This window comes from Rhea americana, unplaced genomic scaffold, assembly GCF_003343005.1.
Source record: "Rhea americana isolate MKP2758 unplaced genomic scaffold, rheAme1 scaffold_259, whole genome shotgun sequence".
NCBI classification, from domain to species: domain Eukaryota; kingdom Metazoa; phylum Chordata; class Aves; order Rheiformes; family Rheidae; genus Rhea; species Rhea americana.
The window spans coordinates 929,232-952,971 of record NW_028186378.1 but is presented as its reverse complement, the minus strand read 5'-3'; the positions used below and the strand labels follow the sequence as shown (position 1 = coordinate 952,971).

Here is a 23,740-nt window from a genome sequence, read left to right as displayed (position 1 = left end):
ATTTCTTTTTTTTTTCCCTTGCAGTTTGCCATGTGGGTGGATGCTGTTATATTTGTCTTCAGCTTGGAAGATGAAATTAGCTTCCAGACTGTTTACCACTACTACAGCCGTATGGCTAACTATCGTAACACTAGTGAAATCCCCATGGTACTAGTGGGAACCCAGGGTAAGTGCAGTCTTGATTTTACCGTTCCCTATGGCTTTACTCCCATGACACTGGAGCTGGCAATGCCATGCTCCTGTATTTTTTTTTTTTCCCTTCCCTCCCTCTCTTGAATCAGTACTGATGCTCATCTGACCATGACAGCTTGTGGATAAAATGGCAGGTAATCAACTAAGTTGAATTTTCTGCTGTTTCGGCTTCCTCAGCGGACTTAAAATAGGGCCATGGGACTGCTTTAAAATAGAAGAGAAATGCCTGTGGGATATACCCTTGGGGTGCTGAGGGAGGGTAGGACTTTGCAAGACTGATTTTAGATTGCATTTCCACCTGATGCAAGAACTAAAGTAACCTGAAATGAAACCCCACAATTCTCTTCTGTTCCAAAACCTTTTCTGAAGCGGCAGCTAATGTCAGCTCTTGTATGGCAAAACATGGCAAGGGGAAGTCGCACAAATGTTGCTGCTCCAAGTGGATTGCAGGGTTACTGCTCTTCGCTGGACAGAGAAGAAGAGAGARCATGACTGAGACTCCTGTAGCTTTGATTGCAGGCATCTCTCTTTTTAGCATATGCCACCGTTTTTTGTGCATGCCACCAGTTTTAGTGCTGATTAAGCTTTTCATTGCTTTCTGGGCTGGCTTTTTCTGTCGGCCTGGTGGAGAGCAAGTGGTTTGCTTTCAGCCACCAGCCTGCAGGAATGTGAAAGCCACGTGGAGCAAGGGGAAGCCTGGGGCCTTGGGGCGGAAACAGATGATAAAAAGTGAAAAGGGAAGTGGATAGAAAAAACTCCTAGGACAGCAGAAACTACAGCCAGAAGCCAGAATGAGCATCTTTAAAGGGCTGCACTGTCAACTTAACACTGAGCTTGAAAGATGAGAGGGAAAAACATCCCCCTGCGGTGTTTTTATCTCTGCATTTATTTCACTTTAGGTGACGGATTTCCATTTTGTTTCGTTTATTGCTAGAAATGAGTTTGGTTTTCAGAATTCATTTTCTGTTGCAGCACTGATGTAAAAAGTATTGTGTTTTAGTGTGACTAAGAATGGAAATATTTCCAATTTTGGCAATAACCATCAGAAGAAAACATAGCTTTTAATTTTTTGATTTTTATCGACTGTCGAAGTGCATAATGTTTTACCACTAAATTTACCTGCTCATTATTTAACTTTTTAGTTTAAGAGGTATTTTGGAAACGAACTGTGAAACAACTTCCAAAACAGGAGCAGTTGCCTCGCCGCCTCTAGCATCAAGCTTTCTGAAATGTGTTGTGGAAAGCGAAGCAGGGGCAACGTTCTCCTGAGGACCTGCAGTCCAGGCCGCAGTACTGAATTTGCTGGGGAAGCCAAAGCTTTCTAAAGCGGTGCTGTTGCTTTTCTGTTTATTTCTGGTTAAATGTCTTCAGCGCCCTCTGCTGCCATTAAAAAAAAAATCTAGCTTTCTAAATAATCCTTCTTTTTTTATTAATTAGATCATATGGGAGTGTAGCAATAGCATCAGCTGATGGGTGGCTATGTCGGCATTCAGAAATGAGTCTTGGATCTAGCATTGCCTTAGTCACTCACTTGATGTTCACATTCAAGGGAGGCATTTTCTTTGAGTGTTCAAACTCAGAGTATTTGTAATTACAAGAAACTGTCTCTAAATTATATTTAACGGCATACTTTTCTGCTGTTGCTATAGATGCTATAAGTTCCAGTAATCCCCGTGTCATAGATGATGCCAGAGCGAGGAAGTTATCCAATGATCTCAAGAGATGCACTTACTATGAAACCTGTGCTACTTACGGACTCAATGTGGAGAGAGTCTTCCAAGATGGTAAAGATGACTTTTTTTTTTTTCACTTTGCATATCACAAAGTACTGTAGTTGCTGATGTTTTATTTTAAATAACAACCAGTGTCAGTCTGATTGCTCAGGTGGTTGCTGCTTTTGCTTTCATTAATGTTTAAATAAAAAAGAAAACACCGTTTTTTAGTGTTACCTCTTGGGAGAGCTGGAGATGCTGCACTGGGCTCGGGCTTTGCAGTGTGAAGTCGGTCTCTGTGCACCCTCTGGTGGAAATGAGCAGCCGTGTGCGTTGGGTTTTGCAGCCGTCTGCTCTAGCCATGGCTGTGCCTTATCTGAACCTGTCAACTCTTTGCAGCAGCAGTTATTCTGCTTTGATTAATTTTGATTATTAGTTATAGCTAGATTTCTTTTCCAATACGTATTCCAAGTGTTAGTGATGGTTGACACCTGTACAGTCCACCATTTTTACTTTGTAAATGTGTTTTTGAGAGAGAAGCTGTAACTGTGGAAAAAACTCATAAGCTTCCAGTAAGCTTATTTTTGTCTCTACTCACTGCCAGTAATAAGTAGAAGCAGCTGAGAACCATCAAGCATTTAAATAGCAGCAAGGTTTTGTTTTCACCTGCGTGGCAGTCAACCAACTCATTATTTACTAACTAATAGTATTAGGAATGCTGCTGTATCAATGTTTTGCAGTTGCCAGGCATGTCTGGGACCAAATTCAATTCCTAATAATTTTTGCTGTTTATTTTGGTAGGAAGCAAGGTACCTTGCTCGCGATGTTAAATGAGGGGGTGTTAGCGAACGGTACAAGCGGTTAATAGGGAGTAACTGATTACAGGGCTTTGGCCGTGTAGCTACAGCAGTTCAGTTTGAATACCGGCTCACCAGGTTTTGGTGGCTTCATCCAAAGGATTGGGTAGCTTAATAAAGCTGCAGACCTTGGAAAGGGGGCGGGTAGAAAGGCGGGGATTTGAGGAAAAAGCCTGGAGCTGGGCTGTGTTTGTGGCACCTTTGCTCTCTGATAGCCACGAATTTAGTACACTATTTAGTACCTCATCTTCTTCGAATTTTATGTTAAATTGGCATGCCTTTTCCTTATGTTAGACTAAAGGAATCAGGCTCCCTCTTCAGCAAGGAAGTTTTTTTTCCTCTCTCTCTCTCTCTCTCTCTCTCTCTCTCTCATTTGACTCCTTGCACATTGTTTTATTTATTTATTTATTTTTAAGTAGGACTACAAGCAAATTTTTTGATGCAGCTCTTGAGTTCAGCAGCCTGTTCAGCCCTCCTGGTTTGCTTGAAAGCAAGCTGCTCTGTGTTGCTTATAACTCTTCCTGTGTTCAGGTACTCTCCAGAGCCAATGCAATCAATTATCACATATCAAAAGCATCTTAATCTAAATGTAAAGGCCACTTCTTGAGGTAAATATTGCCAAGGAAAAACAGAAGAAAAAGAAGRACTAAGGGCATCCCTTAGGGATGAGGGACAGGTTAAGCAGAATTCTTCACAAGGCAGGAGATGCTTTTAAATATTTCTTATCCATTATATTATTTTGACGAAACCCTGAGTTGATGCTAGCAGCCTTTATAAAATAACTGCATTTTTCATAAACCTGATATAGCAGTACAGACCAATTATTGCATCTAAAATGTTCATTAGCAAGTGAATGAGTAAGAGTGGCTTTTTTGTTTGTAGCAGAGGGAAGAAAACACATTATTTTAAGAACTTTGGTCAACTCTACCACAGTCTCCCAGAAATGTAGCAGTATGCAAGACCCAGAGCCGTTCTACCGATTAAGAGCATTTTGGGGGTATCAGAGTTGTTTCTAGACTTGGCTTGCAGCTGGATGGATGTCCATTCTTGGCTTTAAGTATAGGATTTAATCACTTTGTGTTAGAGGATAGGTTCAAGTCAATATTTAAGTATCCCCAAATGTTTACATTGATATTTCTGTTAGAGTATTTCTGGATACTGTCCCTATTCTTGCTGGCTTGTCTCTTTGAAGAGCTGTTCRCTACTGCCAGATTTTTCGAGAGGTGTTGATTGCTGTGTGGGGTTTTTTGTTTGTTTGTTTTTTAAATATGGGTATTGTATTGGATGTAGTGAGGAGAGAGTTGGTTTTGGTTTGGTTACTTTTGCAACCAACAAGTCCTATTTTGATCAAATCAAATGCTATGGAATGATTTGCGTCAGCAAATATATATTATATATACATTATGTGTATGTGTGTGTAGTTTTTACAGAAAATGGTCTGTTTTATAAGCTTTTTTTATTTTTAAGTTCACTTCTTGCTCTCTGTTTTCTATCTCAATATGCTGTAGACGCACCTTTCTGATGAAGAAATTGGAAAATTTCAGGAAAGTTCTTTTATTGTCTCTTACACTGGACATAGAGTGGAAATTTGATTTCTTAGCTTTTCTTTCCCCTGCAAGCACGCACTGAGCTCTCTTAATTTTTTTTGTCATGAATTTTTGTCTATTATGCTTTATTTGYTCTTTTCCTGGCAATTAAGGTCAGCAATAATTTAATTGAATGATTAATATTATGAAAATGATACTTCATTATTTAATAGCATGCAAATACATTGTTTACAAAGCTTCATTAGAGTTAATGTTCCTACTTTGTAATGTGGACACTATTCTATAATACTATTTTGTTTTTGTCTAGAGACATTTTTTATAAAAACTCATCTATAGTTGATGTGCTCTTATGTGTTTCTAGGTAATTGTTCTGTAATGTTTGTTGAAGCCTAAAACCATGATTTGTAAACAGCAGTTGTCAGGACAATTCTTAGTCTTTTGAAATGATGATAGAATGATAAAGTCATATAATGATGAGTTGCTTATGTTCCTGTGCAGTAGGAGTGATTTACAATTTAAACTCTTGGTAGCACTCTTAATTTCTTAAGCATTCAGGCATCCTGTGATGTAGTAGACAGTTCTTTCTTTTAAAAGTTTGGACCCTCCAGTGAAGCAGGACTTGTGGCATTTTAGGAGAGGGGGATTGTAACCTTTGCTGTTGTCCGCTTGGCGCTGGTTTTGGACGCTGTCAGAAGCCGGAGTTGTGGGAGCAGGTTCCCAGTTTTGYCCCAAAGTGGGAAAAATTGCAGGTTCTGGGGTCAGCTGTCAGGCAATATATTCGTTTTTAGGTTTTGATAGTTGGAAGTGGGGATTATTGGATAGGGAAATTGACAAAGTTTTAAGGAAAGAAAAAAGGTCTTACTGATATGTGGTCTTGCTTCAGGTTTCCTCATTAAGAATTACGGTATTTTTTCCGCCTACTTATCACAACAGATTTTATCAATGACATTGGAAATGATTATTTTAATATTTCTTGTCAGCACAGTATTATAATGGCTATGTTCTGCCCCAGGATGCTTTCCTAATGATTTTAGCCCTCTAGAATTAGCTTGATGTACCATTAATGCATAAGAATTGCTTTTATTTTTGTTCATGATGTATTCATAATTGCTTTAGGTTCAGATTTTCACTGACCCACTTCACTGTGAGCTATGCAACTGTTACACTGCAGCAAGAATGTAAAGCAAAGTAAAAGCAAATGGTCAAATATTTGGAGAAGCAGCTTCTACCATCAGTGTAGCTTGCATCACTATGTATGAAATGCCGGGTTTTGAGTCTATCATTTCAGTTCAGTGTTGAATCTATTGCTGTAGTTTACCAGTTAATTTTGTTAGTGTGCTTGTTGGTGATGGAAGGGCACTTTATACATAAGTTTCAGCATGGGCATCCTGCATATTGCTGCAGCTCACTACCCTCGCAGTGCTTGTGGAGAGCTGAATGCTGCAAACCTACTAGTTTGTAGTCATCTTGGTACTGTATTATTTTTATATTATATATACAAAATAATATAGAATATATATATATATTATAATGTATTAATTTTGGCAGAGGACTTTCCTAAGCTGATTGTCAAGGCTWGCTGCCTGACATGCTTATGTATGTGGTAACCATACATAAAACTGTTTGACTTTTCTTTTTCTATATACATATGTTACTGGTGAACCTTGGTGAGAGAATGATTTTTTTTGCAATTTCGAAGCTTAGAGCCTTGCTGTTTAAGGTATCAGTAGATAAATCAGAGCTGATCCTGTAAATGAGTTACCGCTTGATGGAAGTTTTTGGATGCGACTTAGCCCATCTCTGATACCGCGGATGGCACTACAGCTGTCTTGTCCTAGGGTTGGGTTTTTCTAATTCTTTGGCCCATGTCCTAATGTCCCATATCTGACGGCCCATGTCTATTGTGCATGCAGCCAGGTGTATGTTTACACACTGTACGTTTGCTACCCAGCAGCTTTGGGATATTTTGCTTTGTATGAATGGCTGTGACACAAGAACTTCTATTTTAAAATTCTGAAAATAGCAGTAAACCTGTAAATATTGGAGTAGGAGTTTCAGGTGTGTTGTGCCAGACCTGGACTGCTGCGCCAGGAGTAAGCGGTTGCTGCGTCACTGTTTGGACTTCTAGCTCTGAATGCTTTTGCAGTCGATTGAACGGTATCCTGTAAATTAAACTTATATTTTAGAATGGAGTGTCTGTTGTGCATGCGTAAGCATGTATCAGAAACTGATTTTGTTTTCAAATCCTACTCAATGTTATGTTGACTAACTGTTTCAGAAGGCTACCTTGAAGTTTAAGTTCTCCATTAAAGCGTGGAAGATGACAAATTAATTCTTGTATATCTAGATTGCAGGGAAAGGCTGTCACTTGCTATCAGTGTTATCAGGTCAGTTTTTATAGATGCATTTTCATTAAGAAATGTTAATCAGTCTAATGGGAAGAAAAGAAAATCTTAGCCCTATTACGCTGACAGATTTTTAGGAAGAGGCAATATGCACTCGTACGCTAAATATGGCCTTAAGGCTTCTGCGGCTTGAAAGTGGGAGGCCGGCGCAATGTGGACCCGAAGTGCTATGCAGAGCCGGGGAGCAGGTCCTCTGGCTTCTGTAATTACTTTGATTTCCGTAACATACAGCTGTGACCTTTCGGGAGAGCGCTCATGGCTATGGTGCAGCGTCTGAAGTGACATGCAGCTCTGATTACTCATTAGTTAGACTAGTCAAAGATGGACTGTATCAGCCTGTTTAAAATTTTGACTTTTTTTTTTCAGTGCTACAACAATACTGGGAAACAAATCTGGTTTGGTTTGGTCAAGCTATTTGGGCTCAATTTTTACGGCTTCCCCTGCTCCACTGCCTGTTGCTTCTCTATTAAACAGTCTTTGAGGTAGTAGTTTAAGCTGAAGGCTCCTCATCTACTATTTATGGGAAAAAAAGCACCTGTCTTAAACTAGAAAACTACTTTGTATAAGTTGCTTGTGCCCAGGCATGCATTTAAAGGTAAGCTGTAAAATTGGCGTGTTGTAAAAATACGTTTTATTCACATATTTCCAGGTGGCACTCTTGAAAAGGGTTACCCGTTGGCGTTGGGAGTTTGTACTTGGCTTCCTGCAGCCATCGCAGTAGGCTGAAGCGCTGAGTCCGTTTACATACATTGGTTGCAAGTATTTCACCCTGGCGAGACTTCCTTTGTGCCCCATCGTTTTTGGCAAAGGATTTGTCCCCTGTTTTTGAAGGAGAGATCACTAGGGGGCAATATCGCAGTGGCCAAACATGGCTTTGTACCACTTCCTCCACCGGCACCCCCCCCTCCTTTTGAGGATACAGACATAAAACTAATACGCTGCTTTAAGAGACCATTTAGGCCTGCAATAAGATACACTCCATAAAGTACGTGAAGTTCCTGGATCAGCAGTACACAGAAGTGGGAAGCGGGGGGAGAGGTTGCAGCTCCGTGGGAAGAGCGGTGGGAGGAGACAAGGGCAGCAGAAGCTAACGCGTCTTTTTGCAACCCCGCAGAAGCGGCAGGGGTCTGTTCCACTGTGCTGTTGGTTTTAAATGGAATTGTCAAATAAAATCCACTCAGTTCTTTCTTTTTGCTGGAGAGCTGATATTTTTCCCTGAAAGGTTTCTTCTCCCCCAACCCTATTCCTTGGTCTGAAAGCTCAGTGCTGGAGGCCCCGTATTGCAGCCAGGCTCTTCCAGGCTGACCGCTTGGTACAATTAGCATTGTAATCCGTTAACGCTGCTCGTGAATTGGCCGGAGGGACTTGTTAATAGCGTAACAGCATGCTCCACATTCTGCGGGACGGTGAATTAGCACTCTGAATCTTGCAGCACACTGAGGTTATTGGAAGAAATTTCGGAGCCTCTTACTGAATTACATATGAAAAGGACTATGGTCATTAGTGTCTTGCATTATTTATTTTCATATCAGATTCAAGCCATGTCTAAACTTAGGAATATGCTTTCAACTTTGCTCGTCTTAAATACACGATTTTTTAATGCTGTGGGATTTTGGTTTTGCAATGTTTCCATCTTTGGATTGAATAGAAAAAAACTAGAGAGATGAGGTCAGGCATGCTGCTGAAGGTCAGTGCCCGTGTGATGCTTGTTTTTTAAAGGATATATTTGCTGAATTTTATTTCCAAGCATGAGCAATACACCAAGTTTAAGGAAGTCTGACTTTTTCTTTTTCTTTTCTTTCTTTTCTTTTTTTTCTTTTTTTTTTTTTTTTTTTTTTTTTTTTTTTTTTTTTTTTTTTTTTTTTTTTTTTTTTTTTTTTTTTTTTTACATGGGTACTTACTGCTTGAGGAACAGTTGGAACCTTGTGTTGTTGTCAGCTCCATTTCTTATATTGATGAACAATATTTGCAGACTTGAATATTGCACTTAGGTGTGAACAATGTTGAAATTTAAGCTGTTGGTGTTCAACAAGGAGTCCACGTTTTTAATTTTCTGTTGTTTCTTGTGGGATAACCATGTTCTTGAGCATCCCTTAGAGGCTTTCTGGTTTTAAAAAAGCGACACTCCCCCAACCCTAAGCCCAGTATCTCTATAGCTTTCATGGAAGTAGAGCTTAAGGGTTCAACTGGCCAAAAGGCGGCAGAATCATCCTTTCCGAGACTCATCGTTTCTTGGAGTGCACCATTTCCCAAAGCTGTAGAGCTCTAACTCTTCTGTTTCACTGTTTGCCTTTCCAGGGACTTGAGATAAATGAGAATGAACCAGTTATTCTGTACTTCGAAATGCACAGCGTAGTATTCTTTCTTTTCCAATTGCTTACAACCATGGAAGATTTAGTGAAGTTTAAATAGGTATTAAGGTATTTTGTGAACTCTCTTTGCAGATTTTTCCTCTGAGCTTTGTGTAGCTGGATCAGAAGATTAAAGGGATTTAGTAAAGAAAATTGGTGAAAAAAATGCTATAAATGAATAAATCTGCTACAACTTATGTTTTGGGAATTTTTGTGTGTATATGTGTTATTCTGCACTTGACATTCTATTTTTTCAAACTTCACTAAAAGCTCCTTTCCCATGGATTTGTATCTCCTGATTGGTTAACTTGAGTTCGCATGTTCTTGTATGCTATGGTTCAAGTTCTTTTCTTTTGTACTTGGGGACTTATGAGGTCTCTTCCTTCTGCGGTTTACCTCATGCTTGGCCTTTACTTCACGTCGCAGCCGCTCTGTTTGTCGGGAGTCTCACAGGTCCTTTGCCTGGTTGCCTGTCTTCACGAAAACTGCAGAAACTGCACCATCTTTGAGACACCATAAGGTTTTGTTCAAGTCTGCCCATGGATTCAAAAGTGAAACGGAGGAAAGCAGAAAGCGAGCTTCTCGTAACGTAACTGCATCCATTTGTCTTCTCATTCTTGGGATCTTGGGTGGGATTGGGAGAAGTGTTGTATTTAGGACCTGCTCTTGTCCGTACAATGGAGCATCATTTACTTGGTTATATGTTGAAAGCGGTCATCTTGGCAAAACTTTTCATGTACCTTGTAAATTTTATAGGGTTAGTTTTATGGCCCTATCCTTAACTCTTGATTTGAAGTATATGCATGTTACTTAACGTAGAACGCGATCGTAATGAAGATACGGAGGAGATGATTTTTTTGAAGAGTTGAGTAAATGAAGGACCTAGTTTATCACCAGAAATTTCTTCAGACCTAATTGAGGGAGGAATGTTGAGAAACTTCATCAAAATATGGAAATTTTTCCTTACTGAATGTTCAGGATTGGCCCAGTAGGCTTATAGCCCTTAATGCAAACTTGCAAAGAAATCCTGGGACAGGAGAAATACTGGTTCTTTGGTGGTGAATTGCTTTACAGTGGCCATAGACCTGAGGGTGAGAGGCATGTTCCTTTTTCCTTCACTGAAGGTTTAAAAAAATACTGTTGACCACGTGTGTGTCAGCAGTATCTATAGCCCAGCCGTTGATTAAATCCAGATTCTGTTTGCTGATGTAGAAACAGGCGCTGTTCTGAAGGAGTACARTCACTCTTTCTCCAGAGAGGCAGGTTGAGTTCTGTTTTGTGGGGCTATCTAGTATCTGCTACTGTTTTTTGTTAAGAAGTGAAATTCATTTCAAGTCTGACAGCAATCAACTACTGGTTTTTAAAATGCAAGTTATGGTAGATAAGCCTCTCTGAATAAATGGCTGTTTTGAATATACTGGTGTATACTTTTCAATTTTTTTGTGTGTATGGTTATATTTCTATTTCAGACCTGTTTGTTTGTCACTGTTGTCACAGTCTGCATTATGCATCTGGGTTGCTGTTGCGTTAGCGTCTTGGGAAAATTTGCTGCTGATAATCGTCTCACGTCTTCCAGAGCCTTATCCTCAATAGAGAAAAAGAAAATATAGAATGGAAATAAGACAGCTGGCCTGTCAGGTTGTCAGAGGTTAAATTATGAAAAAGATTTCCCTGGAAAAAATTCTAATGCTGCATTTGTGGTAGAAGTGGTAACGGAAGTTGAAAAGGGCAGTGATCATTTCTGCTGTTGGATTCCAAGCAAAGTGACCTGCACAGCAAACTGATTGCATACCTTTGCTTCCCCCAGTTTGTGCAGCTGCAGGGGCTGTATCCAGATGCTAGGATTAAAAAAAAAAAAAAAAAAAAAAGTTTTTTTAATAGCTGTCAGCAAGACCCTTTAGCCCTGCTCTTGCAGTTGCTAATGATGCTGTAATGGAGGGTGCTTGAGCTGCCCATAAGGTGAGATAAGGGCCAAAAAGGGCTTCACCAGAGGCTAAGCCCCTTAAAGTAGCACTTTACTATTTCTTTTTAATCACACTGACTGCCTTTATCTTAGCTGTGTCTGATGCATTTCTAAGAGGCCTGTCTACCCGGGGGCTCACTGGCTCTGTTTTGGGTGGATAGACAGTCCCCTGTGTAGTTCTTGACCTGCATTTTTGTTAGATTTTCATTAGTAATTCTTAAGAAAATGTGTTAACACGTCATCTGTTGTCTCACAGTACGTACTCCTTACAGCTTGGCTGACAAGCCCTGAAGTAGGGGGCAGGACCAAATGACTAAAGCTTCCTCTCTTTAATTATCCCTAATATGTCATCTTGTGATCATTGGTTTTAATTGCCTTGTGTGGATTTAACTTTAAATTTGTTAGCACAACAGGACTTTGCGTGGCTTAGCGGCACTGAATCAAAGAGTAAGAGCAACCTGCCAAGTATTTTGTCTCCAGAGAGATGCAAGGAAAGCCTGCCCTCCCCTTCTTGCTACAAAAACAGGAGTATTTATAAAAATAACACCAGGCTGCTCTGGGCCTCACCAAGACACTAATAGCAAAATTGGAAACAAAACTGGGCTCAGGGTAGGAAGTAAAGGCTTTCAGAACAAAGTAATGGACTTTATGCAGTCTGTGGAGTCTTGTAAGAAAATTGGGCTTCAGCTTGGGAAGAGCCCATGGCACATGCTCTGCTTGAAAGTGTATCGTGCTTTGGTGCCTTACTGCACTGTCCATTGAGGTTTCAAAGAACTATTGTTGCTCTTAAATATTTTTTTCTAGCTTATTGCACTTTGGAGCTTCCATCTATGTTGCAAAATAAACAAAAAGCGCTCTCAAAACACTAATATTACCTTTATATGAATATGACTATGGTTTCTGTAACTTTTGCCCACTCATGGGTATTTTCAATCTGTTCAGTAATATTTCCTCAAGGGACTAGCACAGTTTTYCCCCTTTTTCTAAAGGGATGCTTTTATGTCAGAGCTATCAAACGTTTAACACTTGTGTAATAAACATAATCCTTTTGTAATGCTTTCTGTTGTGTAAAACACATGTTTTAAACATCAAAGTTTATTATTCGAAAGGATGGCTCTTCAAAAGCGTCTTCTGAAATGCGTCGCAAAACGTTCCCTTTCAGCTAAGCCCTATGCATATGCAAATCCTCTTGGGGCTGCTTGCTTCTCCGGGATTAGCCCATGTGTATTCAGAGTTCAACACTCCCCCCTTAAGTGCAGTGTGCAGGGATGGTGGGTGTAGGAAGMCAGGGTGGCTGTGGGCACTCATCTTCCCAAATCCCTTCCTTCTGCTCAGAAGGGTCAACAGCTGTTGAATCCTTTTGAAAACGTGTGTGGTGGTCTTCCCGCTTCCTATAGCAGGAGCGAATCCTTCAGGCTGCTTATGTAACTTAAGTCTGGCTAATGCAGAGCTACTTTTTTGGATAGTGTCTCATCGAGCTGGACTAGTTTTCTTAATGGGATTAGGGAAACCGGGGGCTGCAGCCAGCAACAAGCAGCGTTGGCATCAGTAACGCAGATCAGATGATATATCATGATTCRGTATGAGCTTGGAATTGGTGACTAGATCAACCTACATTAGCTCAGGAAGTGTGGGTTAAACAAGTGGACTGTGAGGTGGATTGAGAACTGGCTGAATGGCAGAGCTCAGAGGGTCATCAKCAGTGGCACGGCATCTGGTTGGAGGCCTGTGGCTAGTGGAGCTCCCCAGGGCTCAGTACTGGCTCCCGTCCTGTCCAACTTCTTCATCAATGACCWGCACAAAGGGACAGTGKGCCTCCTCAGCAAGTTTGCCGAYGAGACCGAGCTGGGAGGAGTGGCTGATACCCCTGAGGGCTGTGCTGCCACGCAGAGAGACCGGGACAGGCTGCAGAGCTGGCCGGAGAGGAGCCTCATGAGGCTCCACAAGGGCAAGTGTACGTAGGCAGGAATAACTCCATGCCCCTGTACCGGCTGGGGGCTGATCTGCTGCGAAGCAGCTCTGCAGCAAAGGACCCGGCAGTGCTGCTGGACAACAAGTTGRCGGCGAGGCAGCAATGTGCCCTTGCGGCCAGGAAGGCCAATGCTATGCTGGGCTGCGTCAGGAAGCGTGCTGCCAGCAGGTCGACGGAAGAGATCCTGCCGCTCTGCTCGGCCCTGCTGAGGCCACATCTCGAGTACTGYGTCCGGTKCCGGGCTCCCCAGTACGAGAGAGACMYGGAGCTACTGGAGAGAGTCCAGCGTCGGGCTACCAAGATGCTCAGAGGACTGGAGCATCTGCCCTCTGAGGAACGGCTGCGAGAGCTGGGCCTCTTTAGCCTGGAGAAGACAAGACTGAGAGGGGAACCCTATCAATGTGCCTAAGTATCTGAAGGGAGGGTGTCAAGGGGATGGGGGCTCAACTCTTTTCGGTAGTCCCGTGCCAAAGGACTAGAGGCAACGGGCACAACCTGAAACCACGGGAAGTGCCGCCTGAAGACGGGGAGGAATGTCTTCACTCTCACAGTGACAGGGCACTGGAACCGCTTGCCCAGAGAGGTTGTGGGGGTCTCCTTCTCTGGAGACGATCAAAACCCGCCTGGCTGCAACCCTGTCTAACATGCTCTAGGTGACCTGCTTGAGCAAGGAGGTCGCACTAGATGATCTCCAGAGGGCCCTGCCAACCTTACCCAGGCTGTGACTAACACTGAATAATAGCTGCCAGGTGGTGCACTTTTGGCCCTTGGTTTGCAGGTTTTTTGGCTYGATTTGATTTTTCCCCTCGCGCTCACACACTGATGACTTATAGCCATTGCATGAAGATTTCCTTTAACTGCTAGAACTTCACGTTTGCTTTTTTAAAGCCTTTGTGGGGAAGTTGAAAATTTTTATTAATGATTTCATGCAAGTGCCAGCATGTTCATATTTTGCTGTTGTTACTCAGCTGGCCCGAAAAGTCCTTGCTCTGTCTGAATTACTTCCAGTCTTCTCACGGGCATTAACTACTTTACCTTARCACATATACTGGCCCCATTGAAGCCTTCATCTCCAGTAGAGCAGCTGCTGAGGGCGAGGTGTTCTTTTYCGCCCTGATGGTGGTGCAAGACGCAGGGTGCACAGCCCGTGGGCACCCGCTGGGTGATGCTGCTGTGGGGGTGCTTGGCTGCAGCAGCAGCTCTCCTCGCCGGGAATTCAGGATGCTGCATTCACTGCCAAATAAAAATGTTTTTGTAAGTGTGCAAACACACATTATTTACAGTTCCAATATAATAGATCCCCAAATTTCTAGATGCTCCTACATGCTCGGATGGCTTCTGGACAGTCTTGTGTGCAGGTCACTTTAAAAAGTGGAAAGTAGTTTGCAGAGTTGCAAAAAACAGTTCTAAGCTTAAAGCTTCAAAACACAAGCGCCTGCCTATCTGCCATTAATGAAGGGGCATAATTGACAGGTGCCGAAGAAATATATGTTTTTTTTCCYTCCAGAAAATTGGATTTTGTGCATAAAACTTGTTAACATTAGCAGGGACAGGTCATTACTGGTTGCAAGTCATCTATGCAAACTCCAAGAGATGTAGTGTGCTGCTGATGCTGCTGGTGGTGATACTTCTGTGCCAAAAAAATGGTGAGGAGTAAATCAGCTGCAGTTTAGCATGTATTCAATTGCCTTGCTCTCATCATTTATGCCTCTGCTGATGACTGATGCAGTTGCTTGTGTCTTATGCATCCTAATTTACAGTCTCATGCAAAGCTATGTTTACATTTAAGCTGCGCAGTGGTGTGACTAATGAAGTATAGGAAATTTATAGCACTTGGTGATTGATTGGATAAGTACCTAGACATTAATTGAAATCTGAGGACTTTCGGCTGTCTTTCAGTTAAAAAAAAGAAAAACAAACACAAAAAAACAAATAGTTTCACTCATCTAGAAAGTTTTATTTTCTTCATAGTATTTTGGAAGTAGTTTCCATGTTTATGGAAAACAAGGGCTGGAAGGGAAAGGTGGGAGATTAGTAAACTTCTTTTTTTTGTTTTTTTTTTTTTTTTTTTTGGGGTTTTTTTGTTTTTTTTTGTTTTTTTTCCCAACCTGGGTCACTATTGGACCTCAGGTGACTATTTTTTAGCTACTGATCACCTTTAGGTGCGTATTAATTTGTACATGTAGTAGTAAGGAACTTTGTTCCTTATTTTAAAATCCTGGTTATGAATGCTCTTTTTCCCTGTTTAAGAAGTTGTATGTAGCATTATCTGAATAAATACTTTATGCTGATGTCTCCATTAATAACACTGTCAAGCTGGTCATCTCTAAAGTGATTGCAGAGCTTCCTTCGGAGCTGTCATTCTGTAAATGTACCATTCTTGCTGAAGCTTAGTCTTGTGAAAATGTCTAAATTTCCCCATTAAGTGCTTAAAAAGTAATAAAACTAAAGCCATTAGCCTTCACTCCTCGGATCTGTATCAAGAAGAATATTCTTCAGTGCAATAAATCTGATCGAGTGTTCGACGTTTATATCATTCGAATTTATTCTCTGGAAATGGACCTTTGAAGGTAAATTGCATTAAGTGGAGCGGTGTAAATTTTTAATACAATCTTATTGTAACTGTTAGCAAATGATTAAAGTGCAAAGGCGGGGGGACTTATGTGTTTTGTGAGATTTATGCTAAATGCTATACGATGCTTCTTTTCAGGTGACTTACTGATTTGTATGAAAACTAAATGCATGTAAAGACCACAAAAAACAAATAGGGAACTTAGCTGTTGGTATGGAGGACTCCTTATCTGCTTTTGGATTTGTGGAGAGCATTTTGGAAAGGGATTTTATTCACTAAAGAGCAGAGTAGCAGTCTGACTGCTGTGGAACTGTTAAAGTAGCAGATTCAAGGCATAAGGTAATATTCTTCTCAATGAAAAAAGTATGCCTGGGAGGTAGATTTTGCTGTCTCAAGGGACAAACCAACTCAACAGAYGAGGAGTTTCATTTAATCTTATTTAGGTCTTGAATGCCTAAAAAGACTTTTTTCCTTATATACAAGAATATTACTCTGTTTGTTTATCAAGATGGTGAATCGTGTATAACTCAGATTTCAGGCTGGGTGAAATATTTGTATATCTTTTGAATGGCACTTCAGGTATATTCACGTTTTGGTTGCTTTTGTTTGCATGTTCAGCCTGCTCTGTATGTTCTTATGTCGTAACTCAATTTAATGCAGAAGATTGTTTTCTTTGGGTGCAGATGCACCAGTACAGGAACAGTGAAGTTTGAGTGTCTTAACCATACCTTAAATTTTTATTTTGAAAAATTCTGCTACTGAACACATGTATGGCGTGCATATATACTGTTCAAAAGCCATCAAGCTTATTTTGTCCAGAGATGTAAAACAGCTTGAAGATGCTGATGATGATGAAGGTGATTATCAAGCAGGTGATATTCTGTATGAGAGATTACGTGTAATTTCTTTTGGTTTCTAAAGGAAGAATATTCACACTTTGAAGAATGTCCGTACTTAAGGTGAGGGTAGTAATCTTTGCTCAAATCTTCGTTGGGTATGTAGTACCTTGCTGTTGGCATTTTTTTTTTTTTAACATTTCAGTGCCATGGGAATGTAAAATTTTTGGCGGATCGCAAGAGATAGGTTAAACTGGGTGATTCTGGCTATTAGGGTTTGCTGTGCTGGTCCTCTGATATGCCCAGGTAGTTCTAATCCAAGCATGGTTTTTCTTCTACTTGTGAATYGTCTGTTTTTCTGTCTCTAGCCTGCCATATGAAAGTAGGCATGTCCACTAGATGTGTCAGGAAGACAGGTCAAGAGAGAAATAGTTGAGCATGAATTTTAATCCACCATAACAGAAATGAAGTATTCCTTCAATTGTATGATTTTGTTAGTTAAGTTAGGGTTTGGGGCAAAATAGTTATGCTCACCTCCTACAAAGTTGCAGGGAAAGCATGATGTGGTTGGAAAATGACATAAAATGAGAATTCAGTTTAAGACACACAATGCTGATTTCCATTAAATAATATATGCATTAATCAGACTCTATGTGTATGAAGTTTGGTTCACCAAGGAACCAGGAAGCAAAAGAGAGCCTACTATTTAGTGGCACTGTGTACTGGATGTACCACTTAATGGCTACCTATATTGATCATTTTAAAGAGATATTGGATGAAAATTAATTCTGAAGACCAATACGAAACTGCAACAGAACGCCAGTCTACAATCACCGATGTTCATTGCTTAAATAGGTAATAACTGGATGGAACAGCCAGAAGTGAGGCTGCATATTTTCTTGATAAGTAAAATTAAGTAGTCTTCCACATGGGCAATTGACTGTTACCAGAACCTCAGAATGATGGATTGGGTAGCTCATGTTTGGTGTTGTCTTGAACAGCCTACTCATTTGCATCTTATGTCTGAAGTTCATGAACCATCTTGAGGTGGAGCAGAAGGATGGAGCTTGTCCTCCATGCTTACAGTGATCGCTGACTGTAGACAGGGCTTTTTGTCCTTCGTGAAGGTAATACTAAGTTCTGCCCTTTGTAAGGCAAGAGCAGTTGAGGCAAACTGCTTGGTATTTTTGTGACTGTTCAAATGCCTTGGAATTTGAAGACCAACTACACTGCTTTGAGCTATCACTGGAGTGCAGCTAGCACACTATGACTGGTCCTGTGTTTTGGGACTGGGCGTGCTGTGTGTATGCCTGGTTCTCAGGATTCATGGGATTGGTTTGTTAGGAAACTATTTCAAAACATTTCTGCCATTTTAAAAATCATTGGCTATTCTAATAAAAGTCCCACATTGTTTTGTTAGCAACAAAACTTTGTGTGCAATTCAGATTTTTTAATTATGAAGGATTCCAGAATTCTTCTGTGAAGTGAGGCACAAATTAATTTCAATTTGTGATTTGCACAAGTGTAAGTAGGTGGTGTTCTTCCTGTGATTGATATACGTATCTTGCAGTCTTGCTAATGAAACCAAACGGTTTCCTTTCCTTGTCCGTGTGGTATTAGTGAGCTTATAGGGCAGGCCCAATACTTTAGCAAGTATAAAGGTTGTCTTTTAAACTGTATTTTAATGGTTAGTCCCAGGAAATCATTTTTTCACAAAGCCGCTTCAAAATGTAAATACAAAATTGCTTGCCAGGTGGTAAAAATTGCTAAGGATAGTTTTATGGTATGTTAYTGGGTTTCTAAATACCTTTTCAAAACATAGAATCAAATTATTTTCCTTATGAGCAAGTTCTGAAATGCATCAATTTGACATGATTGTATTTGAATGTATGGGGGTTTGAGTTTTTTCTTGTATTTCAACAGTTTTTAACCTCTTAATTTAAAATAGTACCCTCTGAGGGGAAAATAACAGGATTTATGACTTGATCCTATTGTAATGGAAAGCCCAGCAGAGCTTTGTGGTTTACAGACTGAGTAAATCCATATGCAAAGTTCTTTACCTTAGAAATGTTTCTGACACAGTGCTTGCCTGAGAAATTCCCAAGCATCACGGTTTGAGTTACAAAGAAAACGCATGTGGGGCGCTTTTCTTTTGTCCCTGTTTATATTTTAGATGCCAGGTTCTGTCCAGCTTGTTTTACGGATTGATTGGTGTATTTGCTTACTTTATCTTGGGAGACAATTATTTGCATCAGCGTGCAGATTAAGTGATGCATACTGTTACCGGTGGAACCAAATTATATTGGCACTGATTTGAGATATTTAATACTGAGCCTTACATATGATTCTCTTTCTGTATCTGTTAAAATGAGCAGTCATTCATTCTGAGACCCAAGGCTGAAATTTGTGCGTTAACAAAACTATCACTAAAAATCGAAGTTACTACTGAGGTACAGTATTAAGTGTACTTTGAAAGGAGGTATATTAAAAGTTTTCAGARTTGTTAACCAAATTATCCCATGGTAGGTGAATTTGATTAATTGTGGTGATCGTGAAATAGTGTTTTGCAGTATAAAATGTACTTGCTTGCATATACAGTTCTTAATCAGCTATATTATGCAATAACTTAATTCTGGGTAACTGTTCACATCTGAGAAGCTGTAATTTTAGTAGAGCRGAAATGTTGAGCTTTGTAGTAAGATGCAATTTGAGGGTCTTTTGAGTAGCCTATGTACAAGGTGTAATCACGTCCAGCTTTTCTCTGTAGCATTTGGTATGTTCAACGCTTACCTTTCGTGGCACTTTGGCATTGCTGTTGAGCAGTACGTCAGCCTATTACTTGCCCAAGACTATAAATGGACATACCAAGCATTTGTGTCTAGTTAGAGAAGTTTTAACCACTACACATTAGAGAAAGTGAAGACTGATATGGATTAGCAAAATATATGGGATTAGTTGTATTGTGTCTCACTTCGCTCACCTTCCATACAAGCTGTATTTCTAGATTCATAGTTGTATATTTGGTTGTTATGACAATTTTTTTTCCATTCCAAAATTAACATTAGCAGCTTTGACTTTGTTCCATCCTGAAGATAACTGTTTGTTAAAATTGGCATTTAAATCCTCCACTTAATAGGAGCAATTGCACAGTAGCTTCATTTCCAGCAAATGAACAGCCCTAAGAGGTAACTGAGACATAAATGAAGGTAAATCTGTTTTAATACAACAAGATAAACAGTATACAGGTAAGAATTGAATCTTATATTTTAAAATGTCATCCTTATTTCAGGAGCAACTTTGAAGCTCTCACTGGAGTTATTTAAAGTAAGCTTTGTCTACGTTCTAGCTTACTGTGAAAATAGATCCCAAAAGGATGACCACATGTCGTTGGAGAAGGCAATCTGCTGTACTGTCAGTATATAGTATTCATTCACAGACAAAGAAGGATTTTATTTCTTCTTATAAACTTTTAATGTGACAGGACACTTGGAAAATATAAATGCGTGTAAAAGATGAGCTTATTTGCACTTTTTTTTTTCAACCTGCACAGCCTAGGAGGAATGACTTCCCTCCAAGTTGGAGGACTTAAGTAGGCTTATTTAGCCTTACTAAGTTAACGTGGCATTTTCTGAAAGGCTTTGGAAAGCATTAATCTGTATTGTGTTATGGATAGGTTAGCAATGTCTAGATATGTTTTATGGGAAAGAGTTATTGAGTATGGATAGGAAAGACTACAGAAGATGATAATTTTATAGAGGATACCGACCGGTGTGCAGAACATGCGCCTAAAAAGGCTGGGCATTCGGATAGGTAGATTATTATTGTTGCATTTGCTTTTACAATGTTTAATATTGCGTCCCCTGTTTTCATTTTGGTTAAAATCCCCTTTTTGTTTTTTGGGCTGTTGAACCTGTAAAAGCAAGTAGTTTTAGATAGCTGAAACAGAATAACAGGACTTTAAATATATGTAATGGTCTAAACATCTACCTGCTTACCTTCTCACCAAGGAAGAGGCATATTTCATGGCTCTTTGCTTCCTTGATAACTGGTAGGCTCTCTTGAGTCACTTGCTTGTGCAGTGCTACTTGAGGAGTACAGGCAGATGAGATGAGCCAAGGTCTCTTTGGTATGACTATGCAGTGCTTCAAAGGAAGGTACATTTTAGTTAAGAAATAAAAATGCAGGTGTGTATATAATCAAATAATAATAAAAAAGACTTGTTAACCAAGATTTTGTCATCTGAAATCTTTTAATGCTTTTTGGAGCTGAGGATTGCAAGCTTTTGCCAGGTGTTGTTGGACCTTTTTGCTATGCAATCTTGGATGAAAGTACCAACCCATTTTATTGTCCCAGCAAGTATCACCATAGTCTGTTACAGTCTTAAGTGGATTTGCATGTGTACTACATGCTTGCACACGAGAAGTCCATATTAAATTGACTGCTGGCAATGTTGTTTGAAACAGGTTGATCATTGTCTGAAATAACTGAAATGGATAAGATTTCTGAGGACAAGACTTTTTTTTTTATGTTGATATGAGATGGGAGGCCCCTTAGCAAAAGAGGGAAATGAGTGCATAGCAGGGCTGTGATTGTATCCCTATGTTGTGTCCAAGCAGCTCGAGTCTTCCCTGCCCTCAAACAGTGAACTGCTCTTCAGACTCAGCAAAAAGTTCCCCTTAATGCACCTGTGATCTTGGAGTTTGTAGCAATTGAAAATGTTGCACTGCCATTGGCAACACATTTGTGACAGATGCAAATAATTTTTTTAGTAAGCAGCCTGAGTCATTTTTACATTCAAGCCCAAATATGAAGTAGTCTGGTACTTGTTTTGTATTATAGCTGGCAARTGGTATGCCAAGGTGTCCTTTAAAAGAGCCATAAAAAAGTTGTTTAGGCTAGAAATTAACTTGAACTTAAAATAACAGACAGAATGGCTTTAAAAGTGGATGCTTACATTAATGTTTCTTTTTCAAAAATCATTTCCGTTTAGTGCCTGCTCTTACAGTTATTACTGTTGTGCCTGTAGTACGTAATTATGGAATAAATTTATTTTTATTGAATACTTATTTATTGTAAACATGGAATATTAAGCTAAAACGCAATTGCAGTAAAAAAGTATGTTATGAGCCACCTTTGGTTTCCAGCAGTATGTTGCTCTTCAGTAGGGCTTTTGCTTTGAAACAAGTCAACAGCAGGACTTACGAGCAGAAGCAAATTTTTTTTGTTCATCTGATAAAACGTGATTTTTGTTGCTGTATCAGTTATGCTGCTTCTGCTTTCTRTCTCCCTTCCTGGATGTGTTAAGGCTGATAGATTTGTTTGGGGGGAGGGGGGGAACTGGTAAGGACAAGGACTTCTGCAGGAATGAGTTGTATTATATTTAAAATTTTATTCCCTGATGTTCCTCCTGTTGGCTGGAGATGCTAGCTAAGGTACTTTGTGCTCTATCAATTTCTATGTTCTGTAGGAATTACAGTAACATATGGTGACCACTATTGACACAGGGAAATACCCTTTGAAAGCAAATATGTGTCCTTGGAAGTGTTAATTTATCAACATGAACCGGGCAGTGAGGAGAAAAGCATGAAGCATTGGATATGGGAAGAGTGTGATCTCTCTTGCACATTATTTTAAGTGACTTGCAGAGGCTTTTAAGCTGCTGCACGTACAGAAACTCACTGCCAGCATGCACCCGAACAAGTGGAAGCTCAAGATGGTTCATTTTTTAACAAAACCAGCTATCCAGCTGGGGAGGGAGGAAGCGTGATAGCGTGCTGGCTCCCAAAAGGATGCTGGCAGCTGAGGATTGATTTGGATGAGGGAATTCCTGATGGTCCTGACAGCTGATGTCATAAAACAGAAGGCGACAAATTTGGTGATGTTTCCTAAGCTGTTTTCCTCCCTTGCCGTTTTAAGGACTAAGCAAACATTTTCAACCTACAAGGAAAACTCATGTTTCACAATTTTTATCAGCAAAACTGAGAAAGGTATCGCACAGAAACCTTGTGATTGAACCTGATTTTTTTCTTGTACTTAAAAATATCACCATGCCCTTTGATGATATGGTGAGAGCATGGCCTTCTCAAAGGTTCAGTATAGTGCATATATTGCTTAGCCATCCTTATAAATCACTCTCTTACCGGGAATCTTGTATAACACCAGTTGCACTGGAGATAGCATTCTGTGCTTTTTTTTGTAGGCAGAAATCTTTTGATGATTCGTAAGAGCAATTGCCTCATTAATTCTCATGAATGTTACTGCAGTTCTCAAGCTTGCAAATAGCACTAAAATTTGTCGTAGGATTAAAAAAAAAAAAAAAGGAAAGAAAGAAAAAGACTCTGCACATTCGTTTTCAGAGAATTGGCTGTCCCTCTTAGCAAGAGCTTTTAGGTTTCATTCAAAGGATTGTCTCATCTTTTGCAAATTATTAATAGGTAGAGTGAAGTGGTCAGTGACTTCTGGCAAAGGTACAATGCTGTTTGTCATTCCATATTATTAAAATAGATATTCATGAGAATTTGTCCCTCCTATTGCTTCTCAGTGAACAGTGACCACTCCAACTTCTGTTGAAAACCACTTTCTTCGTATGAAGAAGTGGAAGAAAAATGCAGTGCAAATAATTCTTGCATCTTTTCCACCAACTGGTGGATTTTAACTCAACCTGATGTTGATTAACTCAACCTTGGCACATGAACAGCACACGGAGGATGCTTATGGGTGAGTGGCTTTGGCGACCAGGCACAGCGTTGCAGGTGAGATGCTGCTGCTATTTCAGCAGGACGGGTCAGACCTTGAAGAAGGTGCAGTCAAGCTGAGAACTTTCTGTCCCCAGGTGGAAACCTGGTTCTTAAGCATTTGGCACTTCACAGGGTCTTCCTTGACCGAACTTGAAAGCAAAATACATTTTAGGCATTCCAGTTCACGAAATTAACTTTTATATATATAAAGTTAGGTTTTCTCTTGCCAAGATAAAATGTTTGCTAAGCCTCAGCTTGCCTCTTTATTGCTTTGTAAATCCTTAAATGCTCTCATGAGGGTCCTGTTTGTTTGCAGAAGACATCTTGACTTTGCAAATGAATTTATTTCAGCTTTCATATATATGGATAGATGGCTTACAGTAAAATCTCTCTGAAATTGCTGGTTTAATTGAGTATATAAAAGTAGGAAGAACACAGATTTTCTCTTTTATTTTTTTTTTTTTTTTTAAAGATAGCTAAAATACCTGTCAGTAACTTTATTTTTGAAACACACTGCATGGAGCAAGTCAGTATTCATTTGTTTTGGAGACACATTTTTTAGCAAATGTGTTTACATTAAATAGTTTTTTTTTTTT

At 39.9% G+C, this 23,740-nt stretch overlaps 1 protein-coding gene across 5 annotated transcripts in view; it reads left to right on the top strand.

Annotated features, from left to right (window-relative positions):
* Positions 1–23,740, top strand: part of AGAP1 (ArfGAP with GTPase domain, ankyrin repeat and PH domain 1) — a 384,866-nt gene that overhangs the window by 152,846 nt on the left and 208,280 nt on the right. For all 5 annotated transcript variants that reach the window (XM_085307476.1, XM_085307474.1, XM_085307475.1 and 2 more), the window contains exons 5-6: positions 25–166; positions 1,842–1,976. In XM_085307476.1, the coding sequence (XP_085163602.1) occupies positions 25–166; positions 1,842–1,976 (277 nt within the window). The remainder of the gene's footprint in view (positions 1–24; positions 167–1,841; positions 1,977–23,740) is intronic.